This window comes from Hibiscus syriacus, unplaced genomic scaffold (assembly GCF_006381635.1).
Source record: "Hibiscus syriacus cultivar Baekdansim isolate YM2019G1 unplaced genomic scaffold, ASM638163v2 tig00110187_pilon, whole genome shotgun sequence".
NCBI lineage: Eukaryota > Viridiplantae > Streptophyta > Magnoliopsida > Malvales > Malvaceae > Hibiscus > Hibiscus syriacus.
In genome coordinates, this window is record NW_024062618.1 from 1640352 (window position 1) to 1665421 (window position 25070).

The window sequence follows — 25070 nt, forward strand, 5'->3', positions numbered from 1 at the left end:
TTTCAAGTTTATCGCGCAAAACTCATCAAATGTATATTTTGTGAACATTCAAAAGTCACGGCATAACCAAACAACATTGAGCCTACAAACGAACACTGAAATATCTATCTATTTATTTAGATGGAACTTTATGGTTTTCTATACAATTTGTTTAAAAAATCAAAACCCCAAACTGGCAGTTTTAATCACACAAAACCTTCCAAAAGAGAGAAGAAAATCCATCGTTCAACACCCAATTCATGATAATAAACATCAAATCAACCTGAGTAAATTTTAACTAAATTACATGCAATTATTGCCGTAGATATAACCACTTACTGGCCTCATTGTAGGACTCGACCCTGTGGTGTATCCGATCCACTTCTTCCCTGTTCTTCCCCACCCGGCACCACCATTCCTGAGTAAACCGGCACCGCACCCGCATTTCTAACTCCAAAATATATAGGCTGTTTCACACCGTCAGGACCCGGTCTTATTGCCGGGTCATAATGATCCACGTGCGTAACCGGCCTGTATGCTTGACCAACACCAGGAACTGGTTGATGATACCCAACGGGTACTTGACCCGTAGAAATTGGATATTGCTGGACAAACTGAGGCCGGATTTGAACAGGTTGAACAGGACCCGGAACATAATAAACAGGTATTTTCTGTACAGAAGGAGCTGGATAACGAGAATCCGAAACATAATGCCACAGAGGAGGATTACCCGAATATGCCGTTGTCTGCGAAACGGGTTGCTCCACGAAACTCTCCGTTTGATTCTGCTTTGTCTCAAAACCCGGTTCGGGGTTAGCGGGTTTGATCTTGACGGATGGAAGATCCGGCATTGGAGGTACAACCGGAGCTGATGAGGTGGAACAAAAGGGTGATGAAGAAACAACTGGGGCAGGAGAACCCGGATCCGAAACCGAGATATTATCATGGAAGAGGTGACGTGTACCTAATTTCGTGCCACGAGGTTGAACCTCATCGGAGTTATCGAACCCGAATAAATAATCGGGTACCTCCGACACGATCGAGGAAACCTCGGAACGGCCGCTTTCGAGCCCGGAAGCATTGGCTCCACTGTTGAGCGCATCTAAGAACCAGTGCTCGCGATTTACCGAGCCGTCCAAAAGTGAGCTGATGCTACTGGCTCGTGAGTCATCATCGCCTTTGGAGAATAGAAAAAGCCGCAGCCGAGCTAGCCGAGGGTTTTGATTCTGTGCTAACCGCTTATACTCTTCCATCATGTTCTCGAGATCTTCGTCGGTAGTCACCGAGATCAACGCATCAAGATCCTCGTTTGGAATCTGATACTTAACACTCGCGTTCGCAATCCCTGATCACAAAAACAAAGTAAGACCAGATTAAAAGAATTCAAACAAAGGATTTCCTTCTTCTTTTTTTGTTATTTAATGGATTGCCTGAGAGTTTGGAGAGTTTGGTGGTGAGGGATGCGAAGGAGGTAGACCGATGGACGGCGACGATTCGAGTATCGCCGCCGACGTAACGGAGCTGATTATCATGCGGACGAGGGAGAATCTTGCCGCCGAAACTGCAAATGAAGCGTACACGTGTATGAGTGTCGTTCATAGCATGGTGGTCGGAGCGTGGAGAAGACGCGATGGAATCGGTGGTGGAATCCAACTCAGAGAGGTGATGCGATGACATGTTGATGGCTGCTGGTAGTTACTTGTTGCCGTTAGGGGGAAAATCGGTTAAAGGAAAGAAAAAAAAGAGTAAAGACTGAGTGAAGGAAAAAAGTTATGTTTTTTCCTTTATTGCGTTGGATTCTCCGTTGAAGAATGTCTGCGTCTGAAAAGCCCTGAATGAACTAGAAGTGGCGGTGAGAAATCATATATGACAAACGAATCAGGACCCTTAAATTTGCCTTTGACGAAATCATGCAAGCCAACTCCAATTGTCTTTCAGTATCAAAGTGGGCCGCCCCTACACTATACATAAATTAATGATTTAATATCTGTATTTCAAAGAACTTCTTTGGTGCATAAAAAATTGAACTCCACCGTGCAAAGGGTTCTATTTCTAACTCTAAGCCACTTGATTTATAGAGTTAGTTGCTAAGTTAAGTAATTAGTATGTAAGCAATGACGTTGACTTCGACTAAACAATGACCCTATTTGTTTCTCAAGAATTAATTTTTCAAATATGTTGCATTAAATTTATTGCTGAAAGATATAAGATTTTGTTCAGGATTTCTTTCTTTTCCCTAACTATACTTCTTCTCTCTTTTTTAGTCTACAATTCTAATTTTAATATCGGTTATCTATCGTCGAAAATTACTACTTTTTTATTCTTTTGCATAATATGTTCTTTGTTTTTCTTTTTCATTTATGATTGTTTTTTTTTTTTCTCTCGTGATATGTTTTTTCTCTACTCTTATGGCACGTTTTTTATGACTTTGATATTTTTTTTTATATTTGCGATCGTGTTGGTGTTCGCACAAAGATCCTCCCGCATTTGTTTTTTGATTGCTTTATCAGTAATCACATATTGTAACGTTTCACTTTAGTAAAATGTTATTTACTGATATAATGAAAATTGTATAACAAAATAACCTGCCAAATTATTTAGTTCACTCACCACTCTTTTATCACTTCGTAAAGCGTTTGATTTGATATAGACAATGAGTTTTATGAAGGTTATTGTGTTCTTTTGATATTGTACGTCATTCTCAATGAATGCTTTGTTTTTCTTCATATCTTTGGGTTTAATATTTTTGTTTTATGCATGAGTTTTTGTGTGTGACTATTGTCCAAATTTTCTCTTTATGTTTGGGTGCGTTATAATTTTGATTCATCCTATTATTTTTGTTAATGAAATTTAGTTACCAATGTTCAAAACAAATATTGTCAAAATAGTCCAACCTTTTAACATTTTGTCATTAGGAACCTAAAATTAAAACTAAAACTAAACATATTGTTAATCAATAGGACAGCTGATGTTATATTTTTATTTTTTTCAATAATGATGTGATATTATTTTATGGTGACACATCAATATTTTTATTAATTTTTTAACGAAAAAATATCAAAATAATACTAATACTAAACATTATAATGATTTTGAGTAAAATAATTAGATAATTAGAATGAAATAAAAGTGATAACTATAGTACTAGACATACAGTATACCGTAAATAGTTTGAGGAAGAAAGTAGCCAATTCGAGACAGGAGCTAAGTGCGTAGCTAGAATTCGTAAGTGCGTAGCTAGAATTCGGAAGTGCGGGATTTGGAAAATGTAGAGGCAGCGGAGGATTAGCAAAATTTGATTCAATTTAAAAAAATTATTTTTTTATTTGATTTGATGTTCAATTTTTTAGTAAAATAATATTTAATTTGTAATTTTATAAATTCATATTGAATCAAAAAGTTTTAAAATAAATTTTAAGTTATAAAATAAGTTTTGAATAACTCATTTTTTTAGTAATTAATGAATTGATTTTTATTTTTTTATCAAGCCCTCAATTATATATATACATATGTGAAAATATAAAGAAATATATATGTATATCGCATATAAAAAAGTAAAAATAAATAAATAAATATTATATGATTATAGAAAGTTATTTAAATTGACATCAATTAATACCATAACGTTTAAAATATTTACAATTAAATTTAAATAAAAACTTGAACAACTCAATTTAATTCAAATTTAATATATTTGTATCAATTAAAAAAAAACTCATTAATTAAAATAACTTAAAAAATAAAACTCATTCAATCCCATGCACACCCTAAAAGCTACTACATGCTGATGAAGCACGGATGTCATTGTCTGACTGTATCCCGCAACGTGGCCACCAGTCACTTCCTTTAAAGTATAAATTTTTTTTAATTTTAAGTCTTTCACAGAAACTGCTCTGTACCTGACGTTGGAGAAATCCTACTATCCTATCTCACCCCATTACATATGGGAATAGGGTAAGGTAATTTTATTAGATTGATCCATTTCCTTTTATATTTTATACACTTATGCACACTAAATTCAAAAAAAAATATTGGTCACTTATATGATTAATTTATTAAATTTTGATCAATTACATCATTGGTTGTTCAGTTTGATCACTGAACCATTAACTCTCTCCATTCTAATGACACTACACGTTAGTCGAAAGAGATTAATTTTTATTTTACTCTTAATTTTTTTAGAGTACTAATTTGGCATTAAACTTTATATGAAATATCATTTGATCCTAATATTTAGATAAAATATCAATTTGACCCCTAAATTTAACCAAAATCTCATATTACAGTTACCACTTGCTACTGTCATGTCGGTTACAGTCAATTGGCATCATCGTTGTCATCATCGAGGACTAGACTCCAAAATTAATTGTTCACGTTCTTTTGATATCTCAAATATGAATCTAGTCAATTTTTTAGAACCCTTTAACTTTCTTTAAAATTAAACTATAATAATAAATTTATTATTACTTGTTGAAACCTTTTGACCACGATTACCTTCTCTCTAAATCTAGTATTGCTTGTTGAAACCATATTTCTTCGTCTTATCGTTCTTTCTCTGCATTCTATAGGTTTATTTTTTTTTATCTGGATTGTACTAATCGTTAAGAATCATCAAGATAGATTTCAGATAGAATAAATTGATGATTATTAGGCATATTTTAGAGGTTGACTAGTTCATTTCATATATCTTCCAAAAATAATAATTATATTCTATCAGATCCATATATCAGTTTAATTAAAAAAAGTTCAAATATTAACCTTTGAAAATTTTAACAGAGTTACAGTTTAAGATAACTTATTAGATACCATTCAAGTTCAAGTAATTAATTAAAATAATAAATCTTAAAATCAAATACAAATATCAAAATAAATATTCATTAACGCAAACCTTTTCGATACAAAGATGAAAATGAGTAGGCTATAGATTGTCCAAACCCAGTAGTTTTGTCTCGAAGGTCGTGTTTGGCCAGAAAGCTTTAGAGCTGGTTCTTCCAAAGGGGCCATGGGCGAGAAAATTAATTAATTTTTGAAATAAATAAAAAAAATAGTTATTTTTATTATTTTATATTAAAACACTTGTTTGTACACTATAAAAAATTAAGTTGATAAATCAGTCATAAGATGAAGAGAGGAGATTAATACGTTCCGTGAGAAAGGTCCCACGACACTCCACTGGAGTATTCCTTCGCCTACGACCAAAGAGAAGCACGTGTAATTTTGCCCTACACCACTTTGCGGAGATAATGTGGTCATTTATGTTTGTTAAAAAATTAATGAAAAAATAAGTGTTTAATTAGGTGTTTAAAGAATTTTTCGTTGTAAATCGTTTCTTAATATTTTTTCTGTTACACTATTAGGAGTTAAACGTTTTCTCTGTTACACTTTTAGGTGTTCACACAGTAACAACCGTTAAAAAATCATTAAGTGACATGTGTCATTCTTATATTTTGACTTAATGTAAAAATAAGTGTCCAAACTATACCTTAAATTAATTTTAGGTGTCTAAAGAATTTTTTGCTAAGAATATGTTCCTAACGTTTTTGACATTACACTTTTAGGTGCCTAGGCTCTAATAATAGTTAAATTCGATTGTTACCTAACACGTGTCGCGTTTATTTTTTTTAAAATCATTATCTTAAAAAAAGTTAAAATATTACTTTAAAAACATTAAGTAAAAAAACTCCCCTTCCGCCTACAAAAATTTCCCCTCCTCATTTGCGTTTAAAACCCCTTCTATCATTTTTATAAATCCCTAAAGTTAATTTAGGATAACAATGATAAATTTAAAAATAAGATTTGGGATTTGAGTATTAAGTTTAAGGGTTTAAGTTTAAATTTATGAATTTAAAGGCATTATGACGACAAAAAGATGGATGATCAATAGTGGAGGTTCGGTGATGGGTAAGTGACCGTTCGGTGATGACGAAGACGGTTGGTGATGATCGACGATAGTTGGTAATAAGATTGAAATGAAAGATTTTAGGGATGTAAGATTTTTTAATTTTAAAAAATTATTTTTTAATTAATAATATTATTAAGTTTTATTAAATAATGATTTAAAAAATATATACACATGAGACATGTCAATTACAAATTTTTTAACAATCGTTACAACCTATACAACTAAAAATATAACGTTGAAAACGTTAGATATATATTCATAACGAAAAATTCTTTAGGCACATATAAGGTAACTTAAGGTATATTTTACGAATTTATTTTTACGTTAAGCTAAAATATAATCTTGACATGTGTCACTTATCTTAACGGTCGTTACTGTATAGGCAGTTAAAAGTGTAACAGAGAAAGCGTTAGAGGCTTAAAAGTGTAACATAGAAGACATTAAATATTTTTTTTAACGAAAAATTATTTAGACATCTAAAGTTAACTTAAGGGGTGTTTGGTTCAAGGATTGTGAGATTCCAATGGGATGAGAATCCCATATTCCCATGTTTGGTTGGTCGGGAATCTCATTCCCGGTAATGTTTTATTACCAATGGTAGATTTTTTGGAGTATATTATCGGGAATGTCATTACCTCCCTTCCCTTAGGTATTGTAACATTACCGGCGTTTTGGACTAAAATGCCCTTAAATTATTATTTTTTTCAAAAAAACATCACTATTCTGTAATTAAATAATAAAAATTCTACGAATGTTAAATTACAAATTTATCCTTAAATTATTTTAGATTTACAAAAAAAAATCTATAATTAAAATTTTATATGAAGTTCAGGGGTTAAATTTTTTTACCCTTCATTAAACCTTTTTTATATTTTTATTTTTGTAAAAAAATTATATAAATATTATGAATTTAATTTTTTAAAGAAAATATATAATATTTTACAATTTGTAATATTATACAAATATATAATAAGGATAATTTGGTCAAATATGCATTCCAATAATCTTTTATTCCTTTAACCCAACACAGTAATCTTACATTCCTGCTAAACCAACCAAACACAAAATACAATATTCTCAGTAATCCTATTAACTGGTAATCTTTTATTCCCACTGATAATCTTACATTCCGTAAATCAAACACACTCTTAGAGTATAATTAAGTAATAAGTATCGCTTAAATATGTATTGAGTTCAAGGCCTTGTTAATTTAAAAAATTCATATTTGGACACTCACCTACCAGTACATCACAAGTAGACTCGAATTAATCAGGGCAAAGTGTTAAAAAATCTAGAAGATAAAAAAGTAGGGACAAAACTATGTTTTGTTTCGGGGGCCAGTGCCTGTATATTTTAATAATTAGAAAATATAGATAAATATTAAACTACACTTTTTAATTTTGTTTTTATCACGTTATTTTTATGATTAATTATATTTTTTAATTATATTTTATCTCATTATTTTTATGATTAATTATATTTTATATTTTATTGATATTGATTCCATCGATGATGAATAATTTTTGTTGACGACTTAAAAATTAATTTTGTTTTTGTTTTCGACAATAAATAATATTAACATCACACATTATATTGACACGACCTAGGTAAAACTGGCTAAAAGTCAACAACATCAACACATTGCTTTGGTGATTTTCGGTCCATTCATTATGGAGAACTTAAAATTAAAAAAGAAGGAACTGTCAATCGTGTTGACTTCCTCATGAGGTAGATCCCCAAATTAAATCCTAATAAATATATTATGTAATTCATTATCTTCTTCACGTTCTGACAAAACCCTGATCTCACAATCATACAGGGTAAACTACAGATATCATCGTTGAACTTTATTATTTCTCTATTTTCTCAATGAATTTTAAATCTTTTCAATTTACTCACTCATTTTACACCGGTTAAACCGCTACTAGTGAACCGTAAGGAATTGCTAAATCGGCTATGAACCGTTCAAACCGGACCGGACCGTGAACCAGTTGAAATCTGATTCTGTTTTTTTTCTAAAAAAAATTAAATCAAACGACGTCGTTTGTTAAACAAGCCGAGTCGAACTCGAGTATTGCTGAGCTCGACTCGAACTCAAAAACTTTAAAAGTAAACTCAACTCGACTCAAAAACTCACGAGCTAAAAATTATCAAGTTCAACTCTAACTCAAAATATAATATTAAAACTTGAACTCAAATAAAATTTAAAAGCTCGATTGAAGCCTGAAATTCGATCTCGAAGCGAAAGAATAATTGCTAATAATATTCTTCACCACCCATTTGCTGCTCACCAACCTTGGCACTGAGAGGCGTTGTTGGATCTTGTCCCGACCTTGCTAAGAATTCTCCAAAGCAGTGACACGGATATCCATGGAAACACAACTTTAACAGTTGATAGTACATATATGTAAGATAGTGCAATGTTGAAAATGTTTCGTGACGACATTTAGTCCTGAGAAGACGACGACGACAAATACTTACAGTAAATAAAATAAAAAATTGTTAAAGAGAGGGAGTAAAAAGAAAGCTTACAGTTGTGGTAAAAGGAGACGTGAACCATGATTTTGGGCAGAGGCATTGTTTGTCTCAACGCTTTGACACTACTACTTGCCTCTACCAAAGGCTAGCAAAATGGTTTTATAAGGTAAAACCTAAAACTACTAAAAGCCTCAAAAATGAGAACAAAGAATAAAATAATAATACTCAAATAGTCTCTCATCATAAGAAATGAATAGCTCAACAAAGAAAAAAAATGGAGCTTTGGTTCGTTCGGGTTGATGACAAGAAACAGAGAGAAATGAGAGATGGAGGAGGAGGAAGAAAAATGGTTCGTTCGGGTTGATGACAGAAAATGGAGAGAAATGGGAGGTGTAGGAGGAAGAAGAAGAAAGAAGAAAAAGGGAGAAAATAAAGAAAAACTCATTAATGTATAAAGTTTAGTGATTAGAAAAAAATATTAAAAGTAAAGTGAGTGAAATAAAGAGAGACTAAAGTTTAGTGAGTAAATTTGTAATTTACTTAATCATACAATAGAATATATATAATATTAAAAAGAGTTAACTTCATCATATCTCCCTAAACTATGACTTTTATTCTAAATAAATCCTTAAACTTTTGATCATTTCAGTTTCATCGTCAAACTATGACTCTCATTCTAAATTAATCTCTAAACTTTTGAATATTTCAATTTCACCCACAAAGTCATCCAAATATGTAATTGGTTTCAAGCATAGTTTAACCTAAAATTTATATAATTTTTTAACGTAGTTTAAGTGGTAGTAATCTCTTGCAAGTTGTCTAATGTTTAGCTCTTTTCTCTTTTAAATTTTCATTTCCCTTCTTTGATAAGATGATGATACATGGGGTCGTTTTATTTATCTAAATAAAATTATTAAAAAAACCGACATACAAACTATAAAGAAAGATAAAGAAAATAACATGAAAAATTAAAAACCTATCAAGCGATTTTAGTAGTTGAAATGAGTGTTATTTTTTTTGAGATCTTAGATTCGAGCAATTGTGTCCGTATGGTGTGTGTGGGTTGTCAAGGGTTAAGAAAGATTATGAACAAATATCACCCTTATAATCATCTCGTACCATTAAGAAAAACATGAAAAACTAAAAATCTACGTTAGTGATCAAAATGAGAAAATAATAATAAATTGGTGACTTATAATGTAGTTTATCTTCTTTTTTCTCATTTTGTGCGTATATATATATATATATATCCGTGATAGCATGTGCCCGACCTTGCTACTATTATTTATTTATATATATTCTGAAGCATACCACGTTTTCATTGAGCAAAGGAAAACAATTTTACAGAAACTTCTTGTAGAATTGCAGTAATTCACGTCCCCCATTGTACAAGAAGCAAACATGACTCTTGTTGATGTAGGAGATTCGCCTTCAAGGCTAGAGGTTTGTGTTTTTTCTTCTTCTTCTTCTTCATTGGTACTATCAATGGTGTTTAAGATTCTTCTCGATTTAACTACATGCATTATTCACTATTTTACCCTGGAAATTAATCAGGGAAAGGTCAGTGCCACAATAATTTGCTGGATTCTGGGATTCGGATCTATTGTTTCTTGGAATAGCATGGTGACAATAGGAGATTATTACTACAATTTATTTCCAGTAAGTAACTCTCTGCTTTTATGTTGAAGAAGCTACAAATCTATGGAGTTTTTTTTTTCGTTTTCTGAGATCATTTGGTCTAATGATTTTTTTCTTTGCATTGGAAGAACTACCATCCTTCTAGGGTGCTTACTCTCGTTTATCAACCCTTTGCTCTCGGAACAGTGGCGATACTGACATACAAAGAATCAAAGATCAATACAAGACGAAGGAACATAATCGGCTACTCCATTTCCTTTGCGAGTACTTTCATGCTTATACTGGTAAAGTTAACTACTCCTATATATGCATATTCCTTCCACTTGGTTGAAAACAAGCTTTATCTTTTCTTTGATAGTTGGACTTAGCCACATCAGGGAGGGGAGGACTCGGATCGTACATGGGTATATGTGCATTAGTTGCTTCGTTTGGAGTGGCGGATGGCTGTATTCAAGGTGGAGTTGTTGGTGATTTATCTTTCATGCTCCCTGAATTTATCCAGGTTGTCTTTCTAGGATAAACTATGATTTTTATCGCTCAAATTTCAAAATCAACTCAATCGAAGTTGAGCAGTGAAAAGTGTAGTTTACCCTTTTTCTTTTATATATTTCCCAAGGTTTTAGGTACTTGATTTAATTGTTAATGGCTGTTCCGTTGTTCAGTCCTTCTGTGCTGGTTTGGCTGCATCTGGTGCTGTGACCTCTGCTTTGAGGCTTATCACCAAAGCAGCCTTCAGTAACTCCGACAACGGTCTTCGAAAAGGAGCACGTATGTGGCTTTTCTTCTCGGAAAGGCATCTCTGAAAAGTTCATTGATTAATTGTCTTTCCTTTTTGCAGTGTTGTTTCTAGCTATTTCTACATTTTTCGAGTTCCTTTGTCTGCTGTTGTATACATATTACTTCCCTAAATTGCCAATAGTGAAGTACTTCCGGTCGAAGGCAGCCTCAGAAGGAGCAAAAACTGTGAAAGCTGATCTTGTAGCTGCTGGAATCCAAACCAAAGATGACCAAGTCAGTGCTGCAACCTTTTTCTAACATGGTTTTTGTCAGAACTCTTTAAACATTCCTTAATCGTGTATAGTCCTTTTCATTTTTCCAGCATGAAGAGAATGCTAATCAAGTTGAGCGGCTAAGCAACAAGCAACTATTCTTGCGAAACATAGACTACGCACTTGACCTTTACCTGATATACGTCTTGAAATTGTCGATTATCCCCGGATTCTTATTCGAAAACACCGGTGAACACCAGTTGGGTACATGGTAAGTCGTCATTGACAATCACACCCGTCAGCCCTCCCTTGGTCTATCCCCTGTCTAATGGTTGATATGTTTTTCAGGTATCCACTTGTGTTGTTAGCAGCTTTCAATGTGTGGGATCTGATATCAAGATATCTTCCCCTAGTGAAATTCTTGAAGATAGAATCCAGAAAAGGTCTTATGATTGCAATACTTCCTCGTTTCTTACTGATCCCTGCTTTCTACTTCACCGCCAAGTACGGCGATCAAGGGTGGATGATATTGCTCGTATCGATCTTGGGTTTAACGAATGGTTACTTTATCATCTGTGTCATGACTACAGCACCTAAAGGCTACAAGGTTTGTGTCACCATTGTCATTTGCAGCTTGAGATTTCCTAGAAATCTTAGTATAAGTAACAGTTTCTAATGAAAAACTTGTTTCTTTTTTGTAGGGACCTGAGCAAAATGCACTGGGTAATTTACTAATACTATGTTTACAGAGTGGAATATTTTCAGGGATAGCTTTGGACTGGTTGTGGCTCATTGGTAAAAAGAATGCCTTCTAATATATTTAACTCTTTCTTGTCAAGTACAGCTAACATATCTCAGTGGTTAAAATGAATTATTGTTGTTCTTAGAGGTCATTAATTTAAGTACCAGTGTCTGTAAGAGTGATTGAGTGTTCAGTTTCAGATAGTTAAGAGTACTTAAAACATATATTACTTTATAATCACATTCAATTTAATAAAAACAAAAATTGTTAGTAAATATAATGCTCATAATACCCTTTTAAGATAGTGACATAAAATTATAAAGTTATTATCTTTTTCAAACGTTTTTAAAAAACACTTAGATTTTTCTAGAATTTAATATTTGGATCACAAGTATGTCTAAAATTTATTAGCATAATATTTTACTCTCAATCATCTGATATTGAACGCTCATATTCCTACATACATAATGCTCGAATCCGGACCTCAATGAATAATAATTCCTCCTTAACCACTTGGATCAAAAATAAAAACTCCATATATATACACACTCCATGTAGCACATTCGATCAAAAAATCGATAAAGCAAAGGTTCAACAAAATTTCCAATTCTTAAACCAATTAAGCTCGTATACATCAAAATATTTGTCCCTCTATTTTGCAAAGAATTTAAAGAATATGGTTTTTTTGACACTTTATTTCCTTCCTGTGTTGCCCCCATTTTTCTTTACAGTTTTCACCTGTGATTCATGGGGGCTAAGATAATAAACAGTGAAGCGACAATTAATTTCAGAAAATCTTGAGAGGATGCCTTCAACAAACCATGTCCGATAATGTTGTTTTATGGAGCCATCAGCCCATCAATAGTGTAGGAAAGAGATTTTGCCCAGTGAGCTTTGAGTAGCAATGTCTGTAGCGTATGCATTATGTTATATCCTGGATCTAGTTTCCTTTGCCAACCCTACATGTTTAAACAAGTACAGAAATGTGGTAATGATTTAAATCAATTGACCGAGATCAAAATGATGATCATATGGAGTAGGTTTATTTCCATGTAGTGAAGGCCTTTCAGCAAGTCAAGCGTAGGACCGTCGGGAAACTATCCCGAGATCGGATACACCCCTATTCTTAATTTTGAGACTCAACTAACCGGACAGATATATTCCGTCTCCAATGGATGATTAAAGGATCGATATGAAAGTTCGGATAAAGAAGAAAGTTACCTCGAGAACCAATGTTGTGACCATCACAGTGCATACATTGCCATCGATATTGACTCTGTGACACCTTACTTTCTCAAGGAGTTGATGCATGCATTCAGCCGGATGGACAAGATCACCCTCTGGAGTACCCCAAAAAGTGAAGGCTTCTTCTACTTCCTGCCTCAACAAGGTATTAAAAAACTAAGCATACGAGCGCGCACACATGCGAAGAGCTTGTTAGGAAAGGAAGAGTTGCACTACGGGAATATACATGGGCACATAAGGAGAAAAAAATAACAAGAAGGCACATCTGCATTCATCACCTCAATAAAAGCCTTAGGATTCGGGCAGTTTTGTTGTTGCGATAGTCTGAGCGTGCACTCTGCTGCAGTCCGTCCATCTCTACGGGCAACAGCCTTAAAAAATTCCAATAAGTTTAGGCGGTCACCGTTAGAAAGTTCAGCAGTCATGCCTACATCAAGGAAGATGACATGCGGCTTTGATTTCAAAAGCCGTTTTCGAGTAGCCTTGTTCTGAGACATCCGGACAAGGATATTGCCTGGATGCATGTCTGCATGAATAAAGTTGTCCACCTGAAAGAAGAAAATTATAAAAATCAACAATTGGGAATGAGATACAAATGTTATGAGAACCATAAGCAAACCAATTAGAAATGATTACCAGAAGCATCTTCAAAAGTGCATGAGTTCCGATATGAGCAAGTGCGGCCTTAATCCGATCATGTCCTTGAAGGTCATCAACATAATACGCGACACTTTCCCCTTGCTCATAAGTTTCCACTAAAACAGCAGGATGCACAAGCGGATACACTGGCTTCGGGAAAGAAACATCCCTCCACCTCCGGAAATTATATATAAAGCGGTTCAAATGGGCCGCTTCCCTTGCGAGATCAACTTGAAACATCATGAAAACACCAAACTGCTGGACGCTCTCGTCCAATCTTAACCAATTCAGAGTTGGAATGAACCTTGATAACTTTGCCACTGAGTTGATAATCATAAAATCTCTCCTAATCGATTCACCAACACCGGGATGTCTAACTTTTACTGCAACAACCATGGGCTTGACCTGCTGACCGGCGAAATCTCAAAGTAGCCCGGTGCACCTGAGCTATACTTCCAGATGCCACAGGTTCCTCTTCAAATGCTCAAAAACTTCAGAGAGCTTACGGCCAAATGCACTTTCAATGGTTTTCTTTGAGTAGGCAAAGCTATGTTCTGGAGCTTTACTATGAAGCTCTGAAAGCTTGATGCAAAGGTCTCTAGGGAAGAGATCCGGCCGCGTTGCCGCCCATTGACCCCACTTTATGAATGCAGGACCCGCAATTTCAAGTGTGCGATGCACAACCTCAAGCCACTTTTTCCTGAATTGAGGACCACAAGAATCGGAAAACGGTGCCATTATTATACTAGGAGAGAACAAAACTGTAAGATACAGAGCCCTCACCAGCAATACAACACCTTCAAGCACTGAAAGTAACAAAGAGGAAACAAGAGCATGCCCATTTCGTGCTTGCATGGAGAACGAATTCTGCGATGAGTGATACTCTGGCTCTACTAAAGTTCTCTGTGCCAGTGCCACTCGTCCATACGTCAAGCCAAGAACACCAGGAACTATCAGATGCGAGCGGGATAATGCTAAGCTGACTGCTTGAGCAATCCTGCTTATGCAGGGGGATGCACGACGACTGGCAAAACATTTACAAGCAAGCTTTTCCAATTAACCTGAGCATGCTGAGTCATCATCACTGCACTACTGGCAGAGAAAAAGGAATGGTTCCTGGCAAAATAACCTCGACACAACCCATCCTTGGCATTCTGCAATAACAATGGGGGCTTTCCTTCAATGATGAACCTATAATCGGAGTACACACTGTATTGTGGCCGGCGCAATCCGATGGTAACAACCGTTCCATGCTTCCTACAATCTGAATGGATCCTAGTATGGTTTGAAAAAGCAGATTGTGCAGCTTTCCTAATAGTTGCAAATGTCAAAAGTCTGTATTCCAACAATTCTCTCATCATTAACCATGTAAATTCTATAAATCTTAGACTCTATTCTAAATTTCTTAAAAAGAAAGGTAATCATTCAAAACCCAATTGTCAAATTCACAAAACATAACAGCACAAATTCTTTTCTACCTCCTAAGTTGTTGGAAATAATAATTTCATCTCTCATATAGAAATAGAACTCAAAGCCCCAAAACCCAGGAAACATAAAAAGTTCTCATAAAATGAATCAAAACAGCTCAAAAGGGTCAAGTGATGAACCTGGACATTGCGATACAGATAAACAAGGTAAAAGAGGGAGCTTTGAAGAGGTTAACGTACGAAGGCTGTGAACAATAGAAGCAGCAGCAGAAAACGAAGTACTTGAATGCATTTTCTCATGGGCGAGTCCCTTTTGATCAACAAACAAAACCCGGGTACATCTTTAATGCCCAAAACGCCATTCTTTTGCTTACGTGACGGTAAAAACCCGGACGCGGCAGAGGATGAAGAAGAAAGAAGACATCTTCGGCAGCTTGAATGGGCCTGAGGTTAGAGAAGATGTCGACTCGGGTAGTTCTGGGTGGGCTTCACGCAGTTGCCTTCTTTATTGGAAAGGGTCAAAAAAGCAAACTCCGATGATTCTGGAAAGGACAAAATATCCTGGAGCCTCTGTAGCTAATTCCGTTAATGAAATCGAATGGCCACTAAAGGTTGAATCTTTGATTCAAATTTGGTGGCTAAATATTTCCAGAGCAGTTGACCTTATTCCCAAATTCAAAAAACAATTTACTATTATATATATAGTCATTGGTTACGTCTGCTTCTTCCATGGTTATTTCCTCTGAGCACTAACAATCTATGTTCTAAGAGGCCATAATCGTCCCAAAATGTCTGGAATCATTGCAAGAAAGTAAGCAACAGCTCGGTCGGACAAATCATATGCCATTGTCAGCCTAATCAAATGGAAAAGTTTGGAGAATAATCTATGAAGCACTAATCCATCATCATTGGGCAGTTCCAATTCTCATTATCTTAGCATTACAATCTCTGGCTTGTTTTTGGGTCTCTTAGAGGATTAAAATCTGGGCCATTCTCCAATTGTAAAATGTTTCAAGAAAATTGGGGTTCTTGCCAGTGTTGATTGGAGACATAGCTAAGGGTTTTATTGTTCGATTTTAATCGAATTAACTAATGGAACTAAAATTTAGTATGATTAATCAATCGAGTAATTAGATGTATCCATCAACGGTCAAACAAATTTCAAAGTTTGATGGTTAGTTATTTCGATTTGAAATAGACTAATTAATCGAATTAATCGGAATATTAAATATATATATATATATATATATATATATATATATATATATTTAAGCACAAACTCATTTAAAATCAATATCTAACTATTTTTTAAACATTTACACTCATATAACTTTTAAGATCTAATTAAATTTTAATTAAATGACAAAAAAGTCATCAATTAAACTCAAATTAATCTAACTAAAAATTTATAATAAATTTCAATTAATTTAAAAATAGACCAAATTAACTGAAACTATTTAATTTAATTAATAATTTTAAAAAATAATTAATTCAATTTAATCGATAATAGAATTAACTTATGAACTCTCCTAAACACACCTTCTTCATAATAATTTACCACATAAATAAATTTATGGATGATTATGGGAAGTATAGTTTACTATACATGTATAAAACTATAGAAATTTAATTTTCAGTAACAAAATGAACTTCATTTCCAAGGAATCGTATCCTTAGCCTCCCTCGATTCATCCCAATACATGTGTCAACAAATAGCGGGCCTAAAATTAATTGGGATGTAGCTGAGGATCTCATATAAAAAGTCGTCCGACATACCATATTTCTTTCTGACTTTGACATTTGGCTTAGTTGAGTGCTTACATTTTCCATATTTACTTATTGCTGATGTCTGCTTTGATCTTTGGTAAAAATACATGCAAAAGTCGTTTATTTAGTAATGGATTTGGTCACATAATCTAAAAATATTTTTAAAACTAAATTTTGAGAATATAACATTATATGATATATTATTAAAAATATTACATTGTTTTATTTAGTTTATTTGGAGGGATAAATAATATAGTGTTGGGTTTGAAGAATATTAGATTATTTATAAGTAAATTATATTAAATTGTCCCCAGTGGTAAATGAATTGTTGTTATTTCTTCAAGTCTCAAGTTCGAGCACCAGAAATATCAGGAGTACGAGCGTTCAATGCCAAATGGTTGAGAGTTATCTTTGAGCATATATTACCTTGTATTTACCACATATTATTAAAAAAGTATTTATGTTACATTATCTAAATTTATAAAAAGTTTTACACTTAATATGTTATTAGCATAGCTAGTATGTTACACAATATTTAAAAAATTACATAAATACATACTGTGTATTTACTTTTATTATATCATAATAGGGTTTTAAGTTGATTTTTAGTGATAAAAAATTGTTTAAATCATTTTACAAAAATATTTCAGATTTACATTATAAGCTTAAACTATTTTTTTCTTTCAAAATTATACATATCGTTACATTTTGATTTCATTTTGATGATCATCCGTTAAAAAATTGATAGTGATGTTGGCGTATCACAATAAGATAATGTTACACTATCATTAAAAAAATTGTCACGCCAATAATTCTGTTTTTTTTAATGATAGACGTGGCATATCCGAAAATATTTTTGAGTGTGGGCATGGATATATTAGTAACACAAAATTTTCGTATGAGGTTGACACAAATAAAATTTCAGGGTGGACACAATCAACAAAATAAGTAAGTAATCGAAGAAAATTTGAATTTCAGGGTAGGCATGATTGCCACATATGATAGGTGATCAAAATGAACTCAAAACATAATGTTATGTATGATTTTGAAAAGAATAGTTAATTGATCAAAACATAATCACAAAAATAAATAGATGATTAAATATTAAAAAAATAAATTAACTTTTAATAAAAGTTAAATTATATAATATAATTGAATTAAAATTTTATAATCTACATAAAAATCAAATTCAATGATGTAATTGTATACCTACAGCAAACCACAAATAGTAATTCAACAGCATATCACAAAAGTTTTCAACTGATAATTACACGAAAGTGGCTGTTAACACATACTAGTAAAAGGTGGGACACAGTTAATAGCTTATTTTTATTTAATCCTTCAAGAAAGAAAGACAGACAACAAACATGAATTTGTCAAATAATTCATGAAGTAGTTTCTATAGGTAAAAAGACTTGTTTTTTTAAAGATTTTAATTAGAATAATTATGTTGATATGATATATATTATCGATTAATTAAAAAAATTAAAGAAATATTATTTTATAACCACTCGTATTATTAAAAAGGAAAAAGACATGAATTTGCTAAAGCTGGAAGCAATGATGGTTTAAGGTAACAGCAAAGCCTATTGTGTAGACAGAAACATAGGTTTGCTTCTGTAATTGAAGCATTCAGAGAACAACCCTTTTTCTTTTTAGGATTAGCACATTCTTAATAATCTAAACAAGAGCGGATTCTCCGTCAAATTATCAACAAGAAAATTTTCTTTGGGCGGTGGAGATATTGAGAATGTCATTTTCTCTGGCTCTTTGGTCGGCTCATTGTCAATGAAACCATTACTTTACCTTATAAATTCTATGCTCATCGACACACATGGGGATGCATACAGAAGAGAAAGAGATATGCCTTCGAGTTTTGACCCTGAAACCAATCTAATATTTTTTTAGAATTCGTTAATTTTATTAAAAATAGATTCAAATTATAATAAATTTTATGACCAAAATCCTAAATTAAACACATAACAAGAACATTTTCCTAAACACAAAAAACACTAGCTACTTAAGGTCACACAAGGACCATACAAGAAAATGTTAAAATAATTAACTAAATATACTAGAACAAAAGGTAAATACGAACATATATGACTGTATCAGAAAATGAACCACAAAAGATAGTGAAATTATTGAAAGACCGTCGACAAACTGCAAATCAAAACCGAGTGACTTGAAAATATTATCCACGAACACAAATTGTGTATCCAAATTCAATATAAGAGTCTAAAGCAAGAAAGAACAACATGATAATAAATAAACGCCATATAGATCATTCATAACGAAGAAAAATCCAATCCAGTAAAAAGGAAAAACGAAAACAACAAAAAACGTGCTATAAAGACAGAGAAAAACGTGCCATGAAGATAAAAGAAGAGATGTGATAAAGACATCATTATTAAAAATAAAAAATAAGAAAAAAACAAAGATACGCTATAATAAAACAAAAGAAAAACAATGAATACCAACAGTCGGCTACTAGCACCAAGGCTACTGACCCTGTCGATCACAAAGATAAAAAAAGAAAAATGACTAACGACGGCTAAGGAAAAAAGAGAGAAAAATAGGACAAACCCTAAAACCAACCCAATATTTTTAATGCAAATAGAGACTTTAATTATATTAAAAAAAGAAATATCTAAGATTATAATGAAGTTTACAACCATAAAATGTAAACTAAACATATAATTGAGATATTTTTCTATATATAACCATTGACAAAAGAAACTAGTCACTCGAGATCATATAATGACCATACAAGGAAAATGCTAAAAATTCATCCAAAAAACTCGAACAAAATATAGATACAAATAGATCTGATTGCATTGGCAAATGAACCAATGGATCAAACTACTGAAAGACTACCGACAATCGCAAATCAAAGTCGAGCGTTGTGAGAAAACTATCTTACAACACAAATTGTATATCCAAATTCAATATAAGGGTCCAAAACAAGGAAGATTAACATGATAACAAATAAATGATATCTTGATAAGTCGAAGCGACGTCAAATCCAATCCCGAGAAAATTAACCGAAAATAATAGTCAAACGACCACTAAAAAAACTGAAAATGTGTTAAAAGATAGATGAAAGTGTATTATAAAGACAAAGTTATTAGAAATTAAAAACAAAGAAAAAAAAGATACAATATGAGAAAAATGAAGGGAAAATAAGGAATATCAGTTATCAATCTTATATTATTATTATTATTTTTATATTTATATTTATTGAATATAAATTATTAAAAGTGTTATTCAAAATATTTACAATTAGTAAATTATTCAATAATTCATAAAAAAAGTAATGTATTTCATATTTAAAATATTCTTTAATCCATATTTGTAAGCAAATGTTATGCATAAATACCATAAATCTGGCGAATTAACAAAGCCAATAGCATCATATTGTTAGGTATGATTTGCTTCATTATTTTATTGGTGAATACGTATTTTCGGGGACAAGATTCATCTGGCTGTCTATTTCATATGAATTGAATAAATATATAGTATATGGTAAGATGGCTAATATATATATATATGATAAGATACAAATATGATCTTGCTTCGTAATACAATAATCTTAATTAAAATTAATTACTAGAAGAAAACTTTACACGGGTTACGAGTTTTGATCTTGGAACTACATGAAACCATTAATGTCTAAAATATCTGAGATTTCAAACTTTAAATTGTTGTTGTCGTAGTTTTCTCTTTCGTCTTCGGTAATGTTGCTACCGTTGACGTATGTCGAGCTCGACAAAGGCGTCGATAAAACCGATTCGAGTGAAGGGTCGATGACGGTTTGATGATCAGAGCCGTAATAGTTATAATCTGACGGTAGCGGCATGTAATCTTCAGTCAAATTTGAAGGCATGGCATTGCCTTGATAGCCACTCAAGCCACTGATATTTGATTGAAACTTCTGGTCCACGAGCTGTGTTTCGTTAGTAGATGGAACACTACATGTTGGGATTTCATTAGACTGCATTAATGGCTGATTAAGGAAAATCTGGTTTTGGTTGTAAAGAGATGAGCTTAAGATCCACGAGAGATCGAGAAGATCCAGCCGAGGACGATGAGTCACCGGATCGATCCCCATTCGAAGCAGAATCTTTCTAATGTGAGTGTTCCAATAATTTTTTATTTCGTTATCTGTTCTTCCCGGCAACCGAGCAGCAATAGCAGACCACCTAAAAACACACAAGAAAAAAGAACACTATAAAAACAAAGAGAAACATAACTAAAAACAGTATCGGTCAGAGTAGTAAGAAATTATATATATTTTTTCTTTATTTCTCGTTTAAGAATCTTACTTGTTGCCTAATATACTATGTAATTGAATTATAATCTCTTCTTCTTCAAAAGAAAACCTTCCTCTCTTGATATCAGGCCTCAAGTAATTAGTCCATCGAAGACGACAACTCTTTCCGCATCTTTGCAACCCTAAAGTATTTACACATTAAAAATTTCAACCAAAGAAGAAAACATCAACATAATTCATCCACAGGGTTTTACCAGCATTCTTTGGGAGTGTCCTCCAATTTCCATAACCATATTTTTGAATATAATGAACCAATTTCCGATCCTCTTCCGGTGTCCATGACCCTTTTTTGAGGCTGTTTTTATCACAACAAGGTTCTCTTCCCATGTTTTTGCCTGAAAATGATACAGAGAGAGATGGTGCAGCAAAGTCCCGTATGGGGACGTACATGTATAAATAGCGAGAGATAGGTGAGCCAAGTCAAAAATGATTCGGTACCGTCCTCTGCTTATTAATATGCAACGTGTCCATATCTTTATTGTTATCATCATTTGGCTTTTAATAAATCTAACGTATATCGGTCTAATATCTCTTCAATATCTATTTAATTGTGATTATTTTTGTCTAACATTTTCTTAGTTGAAAATGTATCGAGTGACTTCAGTAATAAATAAATGTTGTTATTTCTTGAGACTTTGAGTTCGAACAATTACGTATACAGATAATGTGCGTTATTAATAGAGAACATATACTATTATATAACCACCCCAGAGTATTTAAAAAAATATTTTCTAAGTTAAGAGTATCACTCCTTACCTACTGGATTCATATTATGAACAATACTACTAGATAATCACCTACTGTTGTTCCGATACAAATCTTATCGTCAACGCAATCAAATATGGGTCGAGAATGAATCACTCACAAAGCTAATAGTGATGTATATGAATTTTATTTATGCTGCAAACTGCAATGCGATAGATAACTTCTTAAGTCTTCATCTTTGTTCGCAGCCACATTTGAACATGATGATTGCTTTTGTTTTGTCCACAAATTGTCAAGGCTCAACTTCGCTGGTGCAGTCACGTCCTAGCAATTATTATTGAAGGCTTTGCTTCCAAAAGTAGACTATGAGCCGCTTTCTGATGGCGATATATGCTATATATCTCTAAGATCAATTTGTATATGTTTTCAAGTATATACTATTAATATTCGGATTTATGTTAAACATAAATTAATAATTTTAATAATTAGAAAAACAAATAAATATCAGGTTAAGTAATGAAAAACTTGATTTTATAAAAATAAAATCTTAAATTTGTAGAAGAAGAAAAATTAGTGTTAAGAGATTATTCTTTAAAGTAATTTAACGATGATCATTAAAATTATTGGAAATAATAGTTTATTAATCACACTTTATAATGTCCTATCCATGATTAATATTGTTGATATTTAATAAAAAATATAAATAAATATCATTTTATAATAATTCATACTATTAAAAAAATCCCAAAAAGTAAATAAAAAGAAAGTGTGTAACTATCCCTAAAACCATATATTAACGGGTTATGGTTTTGGATGGTCCTCATTTTGGGCTGCCATCGTCTTAGCTAGGTGGTGTGGAGATGGTCGATTGAAAGTGGGCTTCAAATGGAGATATTATAGTCAAATCCCACAAGAAACATCCAACAATCAATCGCAGACATCTGTTTGTCCTTATCCACTTATCTCCAATCTTAGTCATTGTCTTTGTCCTTTGTAATAATAATAAAAAAACTCTTTGGACGCGTTTTCCACTGTTGAAAAACGCCCTTGTGACCTCCTCGCTATTTCTATATATACCCAGGCTTGATCTCCTTGCAAATACTTTTTGGATCTAATCTTTTCCTTTTGTAAATCCAAACCAAACATCCATGTCTGAATGTAAGCTGATGCCTCTCAAAGATTCTGCCTCCTCCTCCTCTCTTCTTCTTCTTCTTCGACGGCTTATTCTTGTTCCTCCAAGCAAGCAAGGTGTTTCCCCACCGCGGTCAATGCCTGTGGGGCTTTCAAGGTTGCCGCCGCCAACAACGACCGGCTGAAGCAGGCTGAAGAGTCTCTCTGGACCGTCCTGTATTTGAGTTGTTGGGGTCCTAACTAAGCCCCACTGTTGTAATAATTTTTACGTGTACATATCCTTTTACATGTTCATAAGGGAGTACAAATATGCAGTGTGGAGGATCATAAAGCCCTACTGATTAGTTATATCATGTTTCCCATCTCTAATTTCCTTATGGTTAACTAAAGAATAAGACATTTGACCTAGCTAAAAATGCTTCGTATGATTAATGTTACACCTCATGCATGACAAGTATGATACATATAAATACATACATGGCATGCTTGTCCATCCTCTTATAAAGAAAGTAAAATATTCCAGATCACAATTATTTTTTTATAACAAATAAATCCTTTTAAAAAAATTACAAACATGTCATTTAATTAAAATAGCATTACAAACATGTTATTAACCATTAAATAATAGATAAAATAACAATTTAGTTTTCAAAATTTTACGGTCTATCAATTTAGCCATAATTCAAAATAATTTAATAATTTTAATCTTCATTTTTTAAAATTTCATCATTTTAATCTTTCCTTACTAACTATTGAACAAGACACTTGACCTAGCTAAAAAATGCTTCATATAATTAATATAACACCTCATGCATGACAAGTATGATACATGCATACTTACATGGACAAATTAACATCATGGAATAAATTTGTGCCCAACCCGTTTTTAAACCCATTGACTCAGAACCCATACACCAACAAGCTAATTTACTTTGCTTGGATAGAGCCATGCCCATGCTTCTCATCTCCATCCCCACCACATAAAACTCCATAAACATTAGCCATGTTATGATTGAAAACTTATAACCGGAAAAAAGTGTGATTTTACACTTACCTGGTACAACCCTTTATCAAACTATGATTTTACACTCACCTCGTACAACCCTTTATCAAACACCATTGGTATCCAATCCTAGAAATCTTCAAACACTAGCCAAAAACCAGACCAGTTTTTCACCAGCCACCAAGTTGTTCTTTACTACAAGAAAACATGTAATAAGAAGATGTATTAATAGCCAAGGTGGTGAAGGGGAGAAGAAGACAGAAAGGAGGAGTTTCCTTTCTCTAGAAGAAGCTGGTTTGGTGGAAATATCTGGTTTAAGCACTCATGAAAGGTTCCTATGTCGATTAACGGTAAACCCTCTCTTCTCTAATTTTTCAATGTTATTTAAGTGTAAACATTAAGGAACTGGGATGGGATGTGTTTGCAGATATCATCTTTAAAATTACTGAGAGTGATATCAGAACAAGAAGGATGTTCAATTGAAGAACTGAATGGTGGAAGGGTATGTGATTGGTTTGTGAAAGATAAACTGAAGAGGGAACAAGATATAGATTCTGCAGTTCTTCAATGGGATGAATCTGAATTCCCAGTTTGAGACTTTTGTTTCCTGCTTCATTTCTATCCCTGGCTAAATATATAAAGGTTTTATGATGTTTGATATTGGTTGTCCCCTCTGATAAACTTTGGTTCACACAATCCCCTTTCCACTAATGCAAGATTGATTGTTCTAGAAATAAAATATTGTTCTTCTAGAATTCATATTCAACGGTTGTATTTATAAGTTGTATATAAATTATTAGTAATTAAAAAATATTTTAAACATAAAGACTCGAAAAAATAGACTCTCCATTTAATTTCTGACCCGATGTGTAAAGATTCTTTACCTGAGTGGATGCACTTTACCCCTAGAAGACCAAGTACATACTAATTATTTTGGATAAATTATTTAATATAGTTCAATATATTAAAGGAAGAAAAAATAAAAAATTTTGAATACCCATTTTATTGAAAAGAAGAAAATATTATAATTTTTAGATCTTATTTCTAAATTTTTGATCAAATTCACCCTCAATCCAATTTAATCGATTTTTT

The 25070-nt window shown here is 32.8% G+C and overlaps 4 protein-coding genes and 1 pseudogene across 7 annotated transcripts; 2 read left to right on the forward strand and 3 right to left on the reverse strand.

The window, feature by feature from the left end:
• Window positions 1-206: 206 nt before the first annotated feature.
• Window positions 207-7569, reverse strand: LOC120217636. 2 transcript variants are annotated; one of them, XM_039214711.1, is made up of 3 exons: window positions 7561-7569; window positions 1410-1667; window positions 207-1324 (listed from the first exon to the last, which is right to left on the reverse strand). In XM_039214711.1, exons 2-3 carry the CDS (start codon window positions 1654-1656, stop codon window positions 324-326), a joined length of 1248 nt encoding a protein of 415 aa, XP_039070642.1. In that variant the 5' UTR covers window positions 1657-1667; window positions 7561-7569; the 3' UTR covers window positions 207-323. The 2 variants fall into 2 exon arrangements, with proteins under 2 accessions (XP_039070642.1, XP_039070641.1); XM_039214710.1 differs by lacking the exon at window positions 7561-7569 and having other exon boundaries at window positions 1410-1675.
• A 2086-nt stretch (window positions 7570-9655) lies between these two features.
• On the forward strand, window positions 9656-11824 carry LOC120217638 (equilibrative nucleotide transporter 3-like). Of its 3 annotated transcripts, XM_039214713.1 has the most exons (10): window positions 9656-9690; window positions 9753-9802; window positions 9914-10018; window positions 10126-10281; window positions 10356-10499; window positions 10660-10765; window positions 10836-11010; window positions 11081-11257; window positions 11335-11593; window positions 11688-11824. In XM_039214713.1, exons 2-10 carry the CDS (start codon window positions 9761-9763, stop codon window positions 11799-11801), a joined length of 1278 nt encoding a protein of 425 aa, XP_039070644.1. In that variant the 5' UTR covers window positions 9656-9690; window positions 9753-9760; the 3' UTR covers window positions 11802-11824. The 3 variants fall into 3 exon arrangements, with proteins under 3 accessions (XP_039070644.1, XP_039070643.1, XP_039070645.1); XM_039214712.1 differs by lacking the exon at window positions 9656-9690 and having other exon boundaries at window positions 9699-9802; window positions 10836-11008; window positions 11079-11257; XM_039214714.1 differs by lacking the exon at window positions 9656-9690 and having other exon boundaries at window positions 9699-9802; window positions 10836-11008; window positions 11097-11257.
• A 500-nt stretch (window positions 11825-12324) lies between these two features.
• On the reverse strand, window positions 12325-15524 carry LOC120217639 (annotated as a pseudogene).
• Window positions 15525-20442: 4918 nt separating this feature from the next.
• On the reverse strand, window positions 20443-21466 carry LOC120217640 (transcription factor MYB102-like). Its single transcript, XM_039214716.1, has 3 exons — window positions 21334-21466; window positions 21132-21261; window positions 20443-21008 (listed from the first exon to the last, which is right to left on the reverse strand). The coding sequence occupies exons 1-3, from the start codon at window positions 21464-21466 to the stop codon at window positions 20459-20461; spliced, it is 813 nt and encodes a 270-aa protein (XP_039070647.1). The 3' UTR covers window positions 20443-20458.
• A 2580-nt stretch (window positions 21467-24046) lies between these two features.
• Window positions 24047-24578, forward strand: LOC120217642. Its single transcript, XM_039214718.1, has 2 exons — window positions 24047-24328; window positions 24406-24578. Exons 1-2 carry the CDS (start codon window positions 24053-24055, stop codon window positions 24571-24573), a joined length of 444 nt encoding a protein of 147 aa, XP_039070649.1. The 5' UTR covers window positions 24047-24052; the 3' UTR covers window positions 24574-24578.
• Window positions 24579-25070: the final 492 nt, after the last annotated feature.